The sequence below is a fragment of the Cydia splendana genome, chromosome 1, assembly GCF_910591565.1.
Source record: "Cydia splendana chromosome 1, ilCydSple1.2, whole genome shotgun sequence".
Lineage (NCBI taxonomy): Eukaryota > Metazoa > Arthropoda > Insecta > Lepidoptera > Tortricidae > Cydia > Cydia splendana.
Window position 1 is genome coordinate 6,256,475 of NC_085960.1, and position 17,963 is coordinate 6,274,437.

A 17,963-nucleotide genomic window follows, 5' to 3' on the forward strand; every position below is an offset into this window, starting at 1 on the left:
AAATAATGTTAGAGCGCCTCAGCTTCAAGTGAAGCTGCATCCAGTGCTTCTGAAAAGGATAGTCTAGCCTATTCCTCACTACGGACAGGATGCCTGGATGGATAAATGAAGTCGACTGTTAACCTAAAACATATCTCTTTCATTTAGCTTTACTCGAGTATAAATCGAGGTAATAAAAATCGACTCTAGATTGTATAGTAAGGAAGCTAAATCATATATTTTTTATACTTGTGGTTTGCCTACAAGGAAAACCGTTATAGTTGACCGGTGTGTTAAGTTTTATAGCTTAGTTTTAAAACATGAGAGTTTTATGAGAGGTCAGACACGATATTGCTTCTGGCCAATATCCGCGTTCTTTCATTCCTTATTTACTTAGCTCTACAAAGTTTCTTCGTTTCGAAGAGCGAACAAACTTGTGGCTGTCTTAAAGTCTATAATAAAACAATTAATTAATTTTGAAATAAAATCTCGGATACGTAAAAAATAGTATTTTTTGTATTATGTAATAATATATAAAATATTCACCCACTTATTCATAAAACACTACGGGCCAGTGGGCGCAGCACGGTTCCATTTTTATCGTCTATCACTATGCGCGTCCCTTTCGCACTTACATACTTGTTAGAACGTGACAGGCATGGTGACAAGGGATAAAAACGCGACCGTGCTACGCCGCCTGGTTCAGTTAAATTATATTTTATCCTTTTCTTACAAATACATAAGTCAAAATGACAAATAAGGACAAACGATTCTTAGCTAATTGAGATTTCTAGCGCGTTTATGAATAAGGGGGTTAACATATAAAAAAATTAAGAAAATAATAATTCAGGGTATTACTTTTTAGGGTTCCATACCCAAAGGTAAAACGGGACCCTATTACTAAGACTCCGCTGTCCGTCCGTCCGTCTATCACCAGGCTGTATCTCACGAACCGTGATAGCTAGCAGTTGAAATTTTCACAGATGATGTATTTCTGTTGCCGCTATAACAACAAATACTAAAAACAGAATAAAATAAAGATTTAAGTGGGGCTCCCATACAACAAATGTGATTTTTGACCGAAGTTAAGCAACGTCGGGCGGGGTCAGTACTTGGATGGGTGACCGTTTTTTTTTTTGCCGTTTTTTGCATTATGGTACGGAACCCTTCGTGCGCGAGTCCGACTCGCACTTGCCCGGTTTCTGCTCTAGACTCATCAAATAGTAAGATAAGTACGTAAATAAACGACAAAATATTTTAAATATGGAACAAATACCGTAACCCGTGAGGGTTCGGCTCACGTATGGGATAAGTTATCACGCTTATCATGGGGATCACCTTTAACCCTTGCATTCATTTGTCTGAACACAATTCATATTCTCGTACGCATTTATAGCAATTTTTTACAGAATATTTTACACGCCCGTTTGGCCTTTATAAAACAATCGTAATTCATATTATATACAAACACTTATCGCAAACAATTGAACATTAAAGTTATTGACTTTCAAATAATATATAAGGTGCAGCGGGCCAATTTCGACTACGGGATAATTTCAACTAAACGAAATATCTTCCATGTTTTACATTATTAACTAGAGTCACACACAACACATATTTTTCGCTATCTGGACATATATGGCACTCTAGTTAATAATGTAAAACATGGAAGATATTTAGATTAGTTGAAATTATCCCGCAGTCGAAATTGTACCGCTGCACCTTATGAACAGTTTTGTAATAGGGTAAATCAACTTTTTCTGACAGTTGCCATGGGTCGCTTACAAGTCTAGTTTTATGGTATTTAACATAACCAACTAATGTAACTAATTCTGGAGGCTCTGCGGATGAAATTAAAAGACGAATTGCTATTACAAGATCTGCCATGGAGAAGTTGAAGAGGATATGGCAGGACAGAAATATCACCAAAGCCACCAAAGTCCAATTAGTGCGGTCTCTCGTATTCCCTATATTACTGTATGGTGCTGAGACATGGACAGTAAAGGAGCGAGAGACAAAGAATCGACGCACTCGAAATGTGGTGTTGGAGACGAATGCTGCGAGTATCTTGGACACAACACCGTACAAACGTCTCCATACTTGAAGAACTTAAGGTGAAAGAGAGGCTCTCAGCTACGGTCAGAGCGCGTATCCTCAGATACTTCGGACATGTGACGCGACGTGGAGAGCAGGCCATGGAGAGACTTGTTGTCCAGGGACGGGTCAATAGCTGTAGGTCAAGAGGACGTTCCCCAATGCGTTGGACGGATCAGATAAAAGCCCTTACCAACACCCCACTTAACACATGTGCCAGAGAAGCATCTGCCAGGGAGAACTGGCGTAGAATCGTTCGTCGTTCAACGTGACCACGACTGCTCTGTCAAGAGTAATTCGACGGAGAAGAAGAGAGAACATAACCAAACATACCTAGTACCTACCTGCATTTTATGGCAGTTGTAAGTTCTTTCCATAATGTCATGTACTTAGCTATTAATAGAACATAGTATAACAACATTTCGTCGGGTGATAAGCAAAAGTCACTAACTAACATCATTGAAATTATTGGACAATAAACCGTGTTACAAGTGTAATAAAGTGCATTGTTGCTTTAATTTTTTGATAGTACTTAGTGAGTTTTGCTTGTCACCCGACGATTTATTCAAACAAACAATGCTATTATTGTCGCCTGACGGGACAGAATAACACCAAAAAAAGTTGATACACGTGTTGTTGAGAAAATACATGTGTGTTTAGATATACGAGTATGAATATAGAATACCTACACAATGAAATGTTTTTTCCGCCTTAAACATTTTATTACTCAAAACACAAACGGTTCTCAAACGGATACCTACTTTATTATAATACTAAGAAATTGCTGCTTACTGGTATCAAAATATATTTTAGTAAAACTGGTTTCACGTTGTATTCTGCATATTTTATATATTTCGTGTTTAAAGTGTTCTTAATGACAGACTTAATGACGATAACTTATGCAAAATAAGTAAAATTTAATATTTCAACTAGCTTTTGCATTAAATATAGAGTTTTTATTTATTTAGGTCTATGTTTCTTTTGGACTCACAATTCAACAAAAAGATTATGTAGGTATTTACATATATTACTTAAAGTATTTTTTAGATTATTTTAAATCTAAACTTGATAAAACGATGGAAGTAATTAAAAAGATAAGGGCTTTTAAAACTTTCAACTTAATAACTTCAGCACTGTTTTGCTACTTAGACTTTTTGGAATGGCAAAATAATTCATTAAAAAGGTTCGTGAACGAGTTTCAAACTGAAACTTGGTAAGCGATTTAGCTGAATTTTTCGAAAAGCAATTCATTATAAGTATCTAAAAAATCTGTTTTAATTACTCGATAAATTAATTGTACAGATAATTTTAAAGCGTTAATTTATAATGTTGCAATTAAAACTTCAGTTTAATTTTAATTATTCGGAATAAGTATAATAATACTTTTATTATATCAAAAAATAATAATTTATATTGGATTGCTTGCAAAAATATTGCCAGAAACAGAGAATATAAATAAATAGAAAATTAATAGCATGTGCGGTATTTAGGATTTTTAAATCTGTCATGGTTTTGATATTATTATCACTACACCTTATAAAACAAAGTCCCTCGCTGCGTCTATTGGTGTGTTTGTGTGTTTGTTCGCGATAAACTCTAAAACTAATGAACGGATTTTCATGCAGTTTTCACCAATCAGTAGAGTGATATTTGAGGAAGGTTTAGGTGTATAATTTGTGAACCCGTGCGAAGCCGGGGCGGGTTGCTAGTTTATTTAATAAGATTAATTCTATTGCACTTGTTGATGCCCACAAGTCGTGTCAAGGTCGTATCTTAACATACGCAATACAATGTATGATCTTAAAATTGGAATCGGCTACTAGTTTCTTTGTCACGAACGCAGCGCTAGTTAAAGGGGCCGTCGAAAAAAGTTCCTGTGGTCTAAATAATGCGTCCCAGAAGCTGAATTCTCTGATCAAAGTTTGGTGTATTGATATTAGATAGACACGTCTTGTTCTTGCACAGCTTACTCAGCTAATAAAACCAAATGTGTGCGAGTACCTTGAGACATATTGACTCCAGGCTGTAGTAATGTGTTTTACTATTAGCCCAAGCAAATTAGAAAAATCAGCTGAAATAATTCGTGTAGTTTGGAAAATTGGTACAGGTATACCTTGTGGTGTCCAGATAAACATACTAAAAGTCCTCGAGGGTAGGGGGTGTGCTGAGGATGTAGGGGGGGGGGGGGGGGGGTTGAAGGTACCTTTAACATATTCATATTTTAGCTCATATCTCGATTATCTGTACGAATAGCATTATAATTACCTACTTCGGACAAAAGTTTTATCATACAATTTCCTAAAAAAAATAGTTTATAGTAAGCAAGCTAAAACCCCACATTGGATAGACATGACATAATCACTGTGTTGTTAGTTTTATGAAATTATGTGTAATATTTTAATATAATGTACTTTCATTTTGTTCTTACAGTCGTTTGAACATTAAAATTTATTGCACGATGAGCAATTCCATTAAGATACAATCTAATTATCGTCTCGCTGACACTTATTTAGCTAAGCGGTGGCACTAATAACGAATTAGTTTTAGACTAGAGAGCCTAGCCAAGATGCCAATCGTTTGCGTCGTAGCGAACGAAACGGTAATCTCTCTCTATCACTCTTCCACATTAGTGCGACAGATAAACATTAGCGTATCGTCCACTACGGCGTAAACGATTGGCATCTTGGCTAAGCAACCTGTTGTCAATTAATCATTAGCAATACCTATACCTACTTGTTTTTTTAGCGTTTAAGACAACTTCACAGAGAAGTAAGCATGACGACTTTTATTAGGTACGTTATGCAGTATAATAATGAAACAATCTTTACAAGTATGTAGTACGATTATTACACATGGTTCGCTGCAACATTTTACCGCATAAAGTGCCTGATTTAGGACCTGGTGTTTACTTCTGCGCTGTTCTTTCTGATTCAAAATAACACAGCAGTTTGGTAGGTATGAAATATCTCCGTGCCTTTCGATGGTTTGTCCGTTTGAATGTTAATAAGTCACGTTCACTGCGTTACGGGGGCTTTTGAACCCCGTACGATGTCATCATTCGGTGCGGAGACTAAAAACTCGCTGGTGCGGAAGCTGTATCTTGGATATTTTTATGACTATGATAAAGACAAATATACATTTGAGTTTCTTGTCAAAAGTATAACCAAGTGGTATATTCAAAGTATACGAGGTCTCAGGAACCCCGTACCGACCAGGGAACTAATTTCGCTTTCTAGTGCGATACGAGTTCCAGTGAACCCCGTATAGATTTCAGCTGGCCCGTACGGGGTTATGACCACAAAGTCACTAGTGCAGTCAGCATTGCAAGACTTCTTATCGACAAATTAAAAATAATGCGTTTGGGAAGGGACGCATGCTAGAATGGTGTTATTGCAAAAACAATGTAGTTAACAATTGGTATAATTTAGAACAAGTAATATACTTCACAAGATATCATATCACTGAATGTGATGTATTGTTGACGGCTGCTCAGTAATCATTTTTTACACCAGTCAGTTCCAGACATGTCCGAAAGTGACGTTTTTAATATTAAAACTTTAGGTTTCAACCTGGAAAACAATGTCTAATTATTAATATTATAGTAAGCGCTAAAATATCGTTTGCTTTATTTCCCATCACTATCAATTTATCGACATAAATAAAGTATGTGCTAAGGGGTTTGCTAAGCCCCGTAGTTTTTCAATTTTAGTGCGATACGGGGAGTAAATACCCCGTCTTTTCATTTCTCTATAATTACATATGTTTTTATCGTATCTACGTGCGAAGGGAACATGACGAGGGTAATTTCATACTCTTTAAATTTGTCAGAAAAAAAATTATACAATAAAATATTTCAGGAATTTATAGCAGTTTTAACAGACTTGGGTGTACGGGGCACTTTTATACCCGTAATGCACCAAGGTGCAAACCACTATGGGGCGGATTAGGCCTCGTAACGCACTATATTTTGGGTAAAGGTTTTGGCTTGCCGCAGTGAACGTGTTAAGATTCTTATATCCGTATTTATAAAAACACACACAAATAAAACACTTGTACCTAAATGAGGGCCAGGCACTATAGGTAAGAGAGATGTGAATAATATTGTCATTCTTTCGTTTCATTCCAATTTTCATATTATTTCATTTTATCGCAATCACTACATCGTCAATAGTAATACTTACTTACCCGCATCAAAAACATAAAACAAAACTCGAATAACGAAACTGTTTAAAATGTATATAAACATAATTATCTGATCACACAACAAATGATTCTAATTCTATCCAATGAGCATTCGTAATGAATCTTTCACATGAATCCTACCTATAATTTGTGAGAACGTCAAAAAAACAAAACAACAAAATTAATAATGCATTTGTGGTATTAATCGTAGCAAAGCGTAAGCGTAACAAACAAAGAAGTAAGCAGCGCAGCGGGTTCAAGATTATAAATACCATAGGAGGCTTATTCTAATTATGAATTTGATCTGGATTTGTTTTTGATATGACCTGTCGTCAGCCGTCAAAAATGGCATTTCTGAAGGGGCCCACTGATTAACAGTCCGCCGGACGGTATCGGCCTGTCAGTTGTTCGGAACTTTCAAAATTTTGTTCTAACTGACAGCCCGATACCGTCCGGCAGACTGTTAATCAGTGGGCCCCTTAAGAAGAAAAAGTTAAACAAACTGCACCGACAAGGAGTTTAACTTAAATTAGAATAGAATATATAAGCATACGTATATATTCTGTGTTAGTCGGGTAAAAAAAATATTTGTCTTGGCGATGGCTTGGTTGTGTTTGTCTAGATATTCAGACAGGCTCGGGCTAGCATGAGTTGCGTTCTCAGGCGCGACGCGAGATCGCAACTCATGCTCGCAGGTCTGGTTGAAGAAATATTACTTTTGACAGCTATCATATCACATCCATATCAAATCCAGATCAAATTCATAACCTGTTATTACAATCAGAATAAGTTTCCAGTTAAATAAATTATATTAAAATTGGCATACTAAGCTAGCATTTTTCAATATAATTTAGTTCAAACGTTTAAACAATTCTCGTCTACATGGTAATTTATAGATTTTATTTTGTACCTATATTTAAATAATTATACTTTGTTTTCATTGCATTCTAGACAAACCAATTGCTTGGCTCAAATAGAACTAAATATAAATATCTATTTAAGAACACAACATTAGAAAACCATTTCAGTGTAATCGATTAGCATTTTAATGTATTATGACTAAAATAGCGACATGCATGAATCTTTGCACACTGAGGTCTAAGAGTCTAAGCAGCAGCCAAAAACTTGTTATAAAAATACCCGAAGTTTGAAGGTAAGCTATTTTTAGACGCGGAGGCGTATGAAGTCACGACCTGACTCATGGTGTGCGCGATCGGAACGATACGACAAAAAGTTACTGTTTTTGCGGACCTGATTATTTAGACGTGACTGCAATTACACGTGGCTTGTATGCAAACAAAATTAAAGTCAATAAAACATTACATATATTTTTTTGTTGAAGTGTATGTGGATTAAAAAGTGCTACTAACTAAATCTGGATCATCCTTAATTTTTTCGCGATAATATATTATTTCTAGAGTATGTCTGAAGAATACATAAACATAAATAGTTATATACCTTAATGCACTGCAACAATAAACAGGAAAAAGAAAAAAAAAATGAACGTTCACGTGTGTGATATACGCATTAATCTTATTTATTTCTCTAACGAGATTAAATACTTATCCCCTAAAGTAAGTCAGTTCCATGGTATAATACTCCGCCTGGTACTCTCTTCCCGCCTTTTCTAGGTCACCTAACTGACACAAGCCTACGTCATCATGCGACAGCGCTATATGATAATATGCGATAGCGCTGTATATAGCGGCCATGTTATTGTGACGTAGGCCTGTGTCACTCTGGGAAGAGAAGACCATGTTTTATTAGACTATGGTCAGTTCAATCACTCGCATCATAGTCAATGTATTAGTATTTTTTAAAGAGTAGAGGTTACGGTCGCGGACAGATGTCATCTCAATACAATTTTGTGAGATTTGGCGTTTTATTTAAGGTGTTTAAAAATACTATAAAACCAGTTTTAATTTGGTATTTGTTCTGTGAAAATACGCTAAACAAGTACCTAAATAAGTTTTTCAGTGACGTAAAAAATATCGGAATAATATAACTAAGCATAGAAACGATAGTGGGTACAGTCAAAGAATTTAATTTCTGACCCATTTCGTACCTTGTCACAGTGACAATCAATATGAAGGTGGCTAGAGACCTCACACTATTGACACTGTGGCAAAGTACAAAATGGGTAGCATTACCTGTACAGTTGAATAGTATATTGGTATCTATGCTATGACACATGTCGCCAGTTTCCATGAACGCTCGGATCACTCCATTCTAACAACCGTAACGACATTCAGTGTCGAGCGATCCGCGGTCCAAATTATGTGCATAATTGTGACAAAAATAGATTTCTAACCACGAACTGATTTCCGTACGTACGTATAATTCAAGTACTTACTTCACGTTTAACTCAAGATATAAAAAAAATGTTGCAATAGGCGACTGGGCGTATAAAGATTATTTAGGACTTGCAAAGTATTGAAACAGGATTTAAATAAATTTACTATTGGAATATTTGGAATTTAATAAAGGTATTTAAGACAGACAGTTTATTAACACTTACCATTAGTCTGAATATTACATAATGTTATGATAATAACAAAACTTCCGTGAGACACAGCCATATTAAATATACCTATAAAGAACGGGTCAGTCACGTATTTATACGTGAGTGACCCGTTCTTAATATTTTTAATGTTATTTAAGTTTTAATTATGGTTAGGTTACCTACATCTCTAGTCAATTACTAAATTCTAGTTCTGTGTATGCAAATTACATGAATGTTAGGAGTATCATTATGATCATAACATAAGATAGGGTAATGTTAATGTTTGGTTAGTAAACTTTGTTGGTCCTGTATATAATATCGTCGGGTGACAAGCAAAAGTCACTAACTAACATCATTGAAATTATTGGACAATAAACCGTGTTATAAGTGTAATAAAGTGCATTGTTACTTTAATTTTTAGTGAGTTTTGCTTGTCACCCGACGGACAAAAAACAAACAATGAACTATAAATACGAGTAGGACATTAAAACTAAATCATCGAATTATTGGACTGCTACGGTCGCAAAAGGTACGCCGGAAATGTCAAAATAGGATCATAATGGAATAACTTCAAATATAATGATGATGAATGCTATTTAAGGATTGATAATTGGATATTGTGTTGTCTTAGTGGGGTTGGCCATGATAAGATTTATGACGGTCATTTACGAAGATAATTTTTTTTTGCTTAGCACGGTATTGTTTATTGTCCCTCACCATTACACCTCCCATAATTGTAATATTGATATTGGTGTCAAAATTTATTTTCTAACGACCTTAAGCCACACCGTTGATCAATGATATAATGGTATTATGCTAGTAAAAAGAACAAACGTAAAGAAATTGTGGAGTTACTTACCAAAAAAGTTATAAATATTTTTTTTGCCTTAAATACCATGCACTAAATACATAATCCTTTAAAATCGCAGTTTAGTACGAATTGTCCCCACAGGAGATTTAAATGAAGCGTAGCATGATGCCCGAAGCTGATGAAGCCACAAAACAAAAAATATAAGTGAAAAATATCATTATAATAATTAGGTATTACAAAAATCATGTTATAATTATGTTGTGTTTTCGGCTTGTGAAAATGAAATATGTTAAAAACAGTGAATCATAGACTTGAAATAATTCACCTGTAGCTGCCGGTTTGTCATATCATATTATAGAATTTAGAATTATCAATTTAAATGTTGGTTTAAGAAAGGGAATGTTTATAAAAAAACAAAGTTCTTTCTATATTGCGATCAATATAAACGGCAATGGGCGAACTGAAAGACCAACACTATGAGTACTAACTTTCCAATCGACAGCTTCCCGTTTCTTTTTAAATTCCAAACCTGAACTTTATTTCTATTTCCACACCGTACATTTTACTATTGAGTATGAAAGAGTTGCTGGAAACTTAACACTTAGGTACTTACTGGTCGCAGTTCTTGTTTACGCTCTTGCTTCCAATACATTTTTATTTAGATGCCTGAATCATTGAGCGCTTTATACGGGTGCATTACGTGAATTTATAAACAGAAATAACGTTATCTGGTTGTCAACTCACTAAGCGTATGCAACTACATAATTTTCCTTAGTAAAGGTGATTCACCTGTAAAACAATCATGTTTTTAAAGATTTTTGAATTACCTTATTGAATGTAATGATCAATGTAGCCAATCGAACAAATTAAAATTTAATTTGTCGCCAAAAAGGAGGTTTTGAAGTCAACATGCTGCGTAATTGTAATGCGAAAAATAACTGTAGGTAAGTACTCAAAAATATCATCAATGAGTAGGAATATACCACGAGTATGTAAAACAATTCTGTTAAAGTACTGGCCGAAAACGCACAGCCTAAACTGTTGAAGGAAGGACCTTGAAATTTGAGACATATTTTCTCCAGATGTTGTTTACTTGCTAATGTTGAAAATGGGGGTGGAAGATTTTTTGCGAATTTCATACGATATGTATGAGTAGTATAAATCGTCACGTAAAATAGTAAGTAAACACATTGATATTAATTCATCACATCCCGTTAACTACTGTCCTCGTCAGCCATTAAAATAACATACCTCTGGTATTAAGCTTATTGAGTACAGTTTTATTACATCACAGTATTTTACGAGTTAACGCAGATGAAAGATCATTTAGTTGGCCACACTGCTTGGTTAAACTAATAAATTTACATCACATGCAGTTAACTAATAAACATTATGTTATTACGTATTTAACGTTAATAAAGCCTTCATAAAATATGTTAAGCGTATTTCGCATATTATTCTGAGAACTGATTTGCAAATGTTGTGTTTTTTATTATAGCGGTATTGAAAAATGTAATATAGTCATAATATCTACTCAATTGCAAACCATTATACAAACAAAAACTCTGCTAATATATCTTACGAACGACGATAATAACGATATTAAGGTGCAGTAGGCTAAGATAACGGAGTTTTTTAAAAGTCGTAGCGCTTTTTCAGATTACAAATAAATGCGATTGCCAAAAATTCTATTAGCAATCTTGAGGCCTTGTTCTAGGGACTTCGGCGAATTAAATCCTGAGTTTTTGACTTTGGCTCGATACAAAAAGACATGAACATAGGTCTAAAATGAACATTATAAAAATTATAATAACTTTTGCACAAAAACTCAAAATATGAAAATTATTTCTGAAAATGAGCAATTTTATGCTTGAGGGAACTCAGCGATTACTTTTTATTATTAAGAGGATATACCGCGGCCGCGCCCTTTTATACAAACGTAGTCCTCATTTTCCTTAACATTATTAAACATATTTTGACACAGTTTGTTGTACCTATATCAACCCAACTTTTGGTTTGATTTTTGTTTTATTTTTACGCCACTTTAAAAAAACACCATGTACAGTCAACTGTAAAAATATGGGTGTAGCGAACTTATTCAAAAATATATCCCATAGTTCTTAATACGCTGACATAAGAGCTATGGGACATAATTTTGAGATGATTTGTGCACCCATATTTTTACAGTTGACTGTACCTACTTATAACTCGATTCTGGTAACTCCAATTACTAGATATAAATGAACTTAAATAAATCTACAAAGATCATTTGCATGAATTGACACCAAAGTAATCTAACATGATTTGACAAAGAAGGCCCCACCCAATTGTAATTTGAAGTTTTTGGTCAGAATTTCAAATTCACTCAATTAAAACATCGGTTCATCTGCCCTTTAAACCTTATTTTATGAAATACAAGGTTGAATTTCCTTTGTTAACACATTTTTAATATTGTCTATGCTGGATGCGTAAAGTAATTTGGGAGCCCATATTAAAAGACGGGTGATCTGTGAGTAGAATCCTTGATGATTGGTGCCAAGTTTGGTAGAAGGATGTCCTTATTTAAATTTTTAGTCAATACATTTTTTTTCTCAGTAATTGTTTTTTTTCCATCTACTTTGTACGGATTAAAACATAATATTATTAAATTATTTATTTATTATTTTTCATAATATGATAATAGGTAATATGTTTCAAATTACAGTTACAAGTAAGTACCACAATATCTAAGAGGACTTTGCAAAGCATTAAGTTAGATTATTACTATTTATAAAAGCTTAGATATTGGAAATAAATAAGAACCGATCCGCATACACAATATACTATCGATATTTTAGGAAATCTTATCAAAAATAGGTAGGTAAGTAATTATTTTCGGTAAGGAGCAAAATACATTGTAGACTCAGTTGATTTTTTGTTTTCACAGCTTAGGGAATGAGTGGTGTATTCAGTAGTTATAATATGAATATTACTTCTTAGCCTTTAATTTATATAGATTAGAAATTTAACTAAACCTTTCCTTTGCGCTAAGTACGGAAAATAAAAACGTCATAATTGATTTCCGAAAATTTTTAAAATTTATCAATTTTTTGTATCAGCGATGCAATGTAGGTAATAACTCGCAATGGTATTATTTATAATGTATGATTGCAAAACTAATGGTAATTCGTTACAATTATATGTAATATCAATTAAAATTCTATCGCATACTAATCGCATTCGTATCATATTTATGTAAACAACGATAATATCTCTTCACAGTGATGTGTTGGTGAAGTAAAAAAAATGAGATAAATACGAAATAAAATGTTAAATGAGATCGTGGATGCGATACTCCCAATAAACTGTGCAAAGGCACTGAGGAGCAAACCACGACATGAAAATAAGACTAATTTCAAAAGAAGACACCAAAATGAGAGAGATAAAACGAACTATGAAATTAAAGAACCTTACAAAATTATGGACGATGTTCAAACACACGAGACTAAAAGAACAGCAAGAAGTAAGGCAATGAAAATAGAATTTCCAAATTTGTTAGGTCTTCTTGTTTTATATTTGTGTATAACGAATGTTGTTATTAAGTGTGATGTAAGTGTTGGTGATAAAGCTTTGAGAGAGGAAAGGAAAATACGTGGAATGCATTTGCACAACAAAGGGTCATCAAAATATTGGCATGGACATAGATATGAGAATAAATTGTATGGTAAAAATCACCACAAACGAGCATCGATCTCTGATTACGAAGACAAAGAAACTTACTCTAGCTCTGATGAAGTCAATAAACGTTACGATTCCTATAGTCATAAACACGAAGATACGAAAATCACTGGAAACGATACTTACGTAATTGGTCACCCGCATGATTTAGTATCAAACCCCTTCTATGTGAAGGAAATAAACTTTAAATTAAGACCTGACATGAATCAGTTCAGCGAGAAAATACTCAAACTAGGAGTTCTCTTGCCAACAAATCCCTTGCTGGAATTCTCATTGGCCAAAGTTTTACCAATTCTCGAAATCGCCATTCCCGCTGTTACGAAACCTGATGGCCCTCTACCAGGATGGAAGATTCTAGTCGACTACCGAGACACAAGATGCTCTTCTATAGAAGGACCACTGGCTGCTTTCGAATTTTATGTAAATGGTTCTGCAGGTAAGTTTTATTGGATAATGCATTTTGTATTTGAACACTTAATAATTGAATCGCAATTCTAATTAATAGCTGAATTCGATCGCAATTCTAATTAATAGCTGAATTCGCATTTTATATGATAGACGTTAGATAAGACAGTTATAATAAATATTACAGATGCCTTCATCGGGCCAGGATGTGAGTACGTAATAGCACCCGTTGCGAGGTACGCCGGGGCCTGGGGCATACCAGTGCTGACTGCGGGGGCTATGGCTGACTCATTCATCCACAAAACTAGCTACTACATGACGCTAACCAGAATGATGGGCAGCTATACTCAGGCCAGTATCGCCATCAGCGAAATTTTTGAGGTAAATTTAAAGTCTACTGGTGTTATGTAATTGTTCTCGATTTTTCTTTGCTAGATGAGAAAGTTTTTTATTTATGGTTTGTTTTATTGGGCGGCGACCTATCACAACACAAATTTATTTTCTGTGAATTTATGCACTTATTTGATAAATTTCCATTTGTGCGAAAGGTTATCATATAAAATCAATCAGCCACTAAATATTAGTAAAGTATGTTCGAATTAATACTGAAAAGTTTAAAAATGCCTTTCCAACAGATGAAAATTTTAATAGAATAGAATGCTTTCATGTTGTTAATCGTATTATAAGTGTTATTTATCTGTTCGTTTGCTTGTGTAAATGTTGTAAGACTTATTTTTATGCAAATCTTACTCTAACATTTTGGAATTCTATTATAATTCAATCGTTTTACGTGACTTGATTTAAATTGGCGAAGAATGTTAAATTACAATTCTAGAACGGTAATTGTTTGGGTTTCATAATTAAGTAAATAGATTATTCTTTTTATAACTTTAAAATCTGTTATGTTTAAGTTAAACTTCCTTTATTCTTAAAGCAACATTTTTAACTAAATTATTTCTTCAACCTTGAGCTTTTACAAACTTATGGGTATAATAATTATGGTGCGGAGCGTGACACAGATCAATTGCCACCAAATTAAACGCCTTATTTAAACGGTTTTGGATAAAAAGGTTTAAAGTACAATATATATACATTTAAGACCATTGAAAACGTGTTTATGCGTAGCTAGAGTTAGACTAAGATAAGTCTGCAACGAAGTTCGCCTTTTGTACATTTTTTATGTGCAATGAAGCTTAAATAAATAAAAGTCCATTGCCATGGAATACAGCCTAAAAGGCAAAGAATCGTCGCCCGTAATAATACGTGATCCGACATGTTTTACGACATGTCTACCCATTTTCGGCCGTACACATAATATATTAACAGAGTCACTGAACTGAGATTGAAGCTAAATGGGACTCCATGAGAAAATATTATGTTAACAAAGGAATCCTCAAGGAATCGGATTGTTATTTATAAATCAAATCAGATTTTTTATTCTTGAATGGATCACACTCGACCACCGAACGATATAAACAAAAACAATTTCAATTAAATACTGTGATCTATACATATTATGCTTGAAGGAAAGAAATCACTGTTTTTCGAGTGAATTTGAATCACTTGAATAACTTGGGTACATTCCCCAGAAGATACAAACGAGAACAAATTGTACGTACATAAATACATAATATACTATCCTATGTTTTTTAGGGTTCCGTACCCAAAGGGTAAAACGGGACCCTATTACTAAGACTTCGCTGTCCGTCCGTCCGTCCGTCCGTCCGTCCGTCCGTCCGTCTGTCACCAGGCTGTATCTCACGAACCGTGATAGCTAGACAGTTGAAATTTTCACAGATGATGTATTTCTGTTGCCGCTATAACAACAAATACTAAAAACAGAATAAAATAAAGATTTAAATGGGGCTCCCATACAACAAACGTGATTTTTGACCAAAGTTAAGCAACGTCGGGAGTGGTCAGCATTTGGATGGGTGACCGTTTTTTTTTTTGCTTTTTTTTTTGTTTTTTTTTGCATTATGGTACGGAACCCTTCGTGCGCGAGTCCGACTCGCGCTTGCCCGGTTTTTATTTTAATATACGCTTGAGATTTCAATGATGTACAAAATTGTTCAATTGTAATTCAGACTACTATTTTTCAACTGTCATTCTTTATTTTCATACCCATATTAAAACGTCGTCATAAATATAAAATTGTATTTAAGACAAACAAATTAAAAAAAAAAAACAGATTCATTCTAATTATTTAACATAAATACGTCAAAAATAAGAAACTGCGTTTATCTATAGTGCTACAGAGCAAATTTACAGTTGGCAAATTTTCTCTCCGCATTGGCATTCGATTTGGCCAATCGCCACAGGTTCGGATATTGCCATTGGTAAGTTTTCTGACATTACTTGTTTAATAGTACAATTGGGAACTATACCTATTGTTTTACGCTAAATTGGATTTATCTGTTTAATATTATACAGTCGCAAACTACCCAAATCAGTAACTAGTTAATTCGCATTTTGTCCGGAATTTTTAATTACCTGAACGTCAATAAATTATTTCTTAACTTTTGGCTGACCATTTTTAGAAGACCGCCACTTTTAGAACACCAATTAGTATTTCATCTTCAGACTGTTTAGTGACATTTTTCATATTTTCTATTTCCATATCTGCCACTCCAATACAGCAGAGACGAGGTTTTGGAAGTTTACAAAATTCAAAACTTACCTGTTCACAGTTTTTCTTAATATTAATATTCAAACTGCGCACATGTTAGCATAAGTCACATTGTGATTTGTTTGGTAACCTTGCCGTTTTTGGAGAAAATTACTCGGTTAATTATGCTATTCAAGTCAAGCGTCATGTTTGATGTGAATATTTTTATCCGTATTATATCACAATACGTAACCTTGAGACTGTTTTTGGATTAAATTGCTCTTAAAATGCACCGATTCATACAAAATTTCATGCCTAAAGTCCAATGTCAACTTATATAATTAGTTTAATAATTTAAATTACTTTTTTTTATTGTTACCAGTCAGTAATTAATAATGTGGTTTTCATATAACTGAATAACAAAATGCCCTTTAATATCGTAGACATTCTGGTTTCATGGATAGTCCAGAAAAATATAATTATGAAATAGATATTTTGAATTGTCATATTAATTATATTCTTCTTTCAGAAATTCGCCTTTAGCCTTGTATTTTTGCGATTGTCTATCATTGGCTTGTGAATGAAATGCTTAGTAAACTTTTGTTATAATCCGTAATCGGACGTTGCTCATTAAATATCTGGCAGAAAGATCGGGAATTCCTTGGTTTTATTCCAAGACTCATTTTTCAACTCCTTGATATATATACAGGTGATTCAGGAGACGTGAGCAGGACTAACACTGCGCATTTGGTAAATTATAAGCAACTGTTTCGTATCAGTATTAGTGAGGTTAACGTTAATTTTCTAGTCGTGTTGAAAAAAAAAGTTATTAATTTATTTACGACATGTATGGTTACCCTAAAATTAGAATACTAAACTGCCGATATTCTGAGTCAAATTGAATGTCATCACGGTCTGGTTACTTTTGAAAACTCATATCTCACTCAAGTTTGACATTTAATTTTCTTCGTAATCAAAATGCTGCCATTATTTAAAGAGGTTTTATGTTTATTAATTAGGTCTTGTAGGGTGACCATGATTGTAGAGAATTAAATTTGCCCTCACCAAAAAGATAAAAAAATGGAAATAGTGTGGTTGTTTCACCTAAATACGACGGTGATCGATCAATTATCAGTTACTGAGTGTGCAGGATTAGTCCTGCTCACGTTTCATGAATCACCCTGTATATTCGAACCATCAATTTAAGATCTTTTCTATGTTAGGTATTTTATTTATGCCCTATCTTGTGAATGTGTTTGTGATAATTTTTATCGGTCATTTGTATTAAATAAAAATATGCTACACCATGGACTGATTTTATGATAAAAGCCACATTTAACAGAAAATTCCACAAAAGTATAAAAGTAAAACGTAGGGATGGCTTAAATGTGTCACTCTTAATAAGTTTTCATGACCATTAAGCATAGATCTTTATCAGTTTTCCTCAGTTAGGCACATCACGTCTCACGGCGACGCCGTAGAAATTGGGCCCATTCTAATGGGTTATGTTTGTTTATCTCTCTTGACCCTTTTAGTCAAATGAATGAAAGATTTATGTAGATATTTCGTCAAATAAAATCGTTCCTCACACTGAGAAACTACGCATCAGTGTCGACAATATCAAAATGATCCTGATATATAGTGCGACATAAAATAGTAGAAAT

The 17,963-nt window shown here is 34.0% G+C and overlaps 1 protein-coding gene and 1 long non-coding RNA gene across 5 annotated transcripts in view; one reads left to right on the forward strand and one right to left on the reverse strand.

Annotated features, from left to right (window-relative positions):
* LOC134789944 (atrial natriuretic peptide receptor 1) overlaps positions 1 to 17,963 on the forward strand; it is a 245,932-nt gene that overhangs the window by 151,256 nt on the left and 76,713 nt on the right. The window contains exons 2-3 of one of the 2 annotated variants that reach the window (XM_063760677.1): positions 12,831 to 13,722; positions 13,879 to 14,072. The exons of the other annotated variant lie outside the window; for it this stretch is intronic. Coding sequence (XP_063616747.1) covers positions 12,876 to 13,722; positions 13,879 to 14,072 — 1,041 coding nt within the window. The 5' untranslated portion in view covers positions 12,831 to 12,875. The remainder of the gene's footprint in view (positions 1 to 12,830; positions 13,723 to 13,878; positions 14,073 to 17,963) is intronic. 2 annotated transcript variants of the gene reach the window in all.
* The window catches only part of LOC134790208 (uncharacterized), a 488,662-nt gene that overhangs the window by 95,999 nt on the left and 374,700 nt on the right, over positions 1 to 17,963 (reverse strand). Inside the window, exon 1 of one of the 3 annotated variants that reach the window (XR_010144165.1) lies at positions 11,540 to 11,562. The exons of the other annotated variants lie outside the window; for them this stretch is intronic. This is a non-coding gene — a long non-coding RNA (uncharacterized LOC134790208). Of the gene's footprint in view, positions 1 to 11,539; positions 11,563 to 17,963 lie in introns of those variants that run through there. 3 annotated transcript variants of the gene reach the window in all.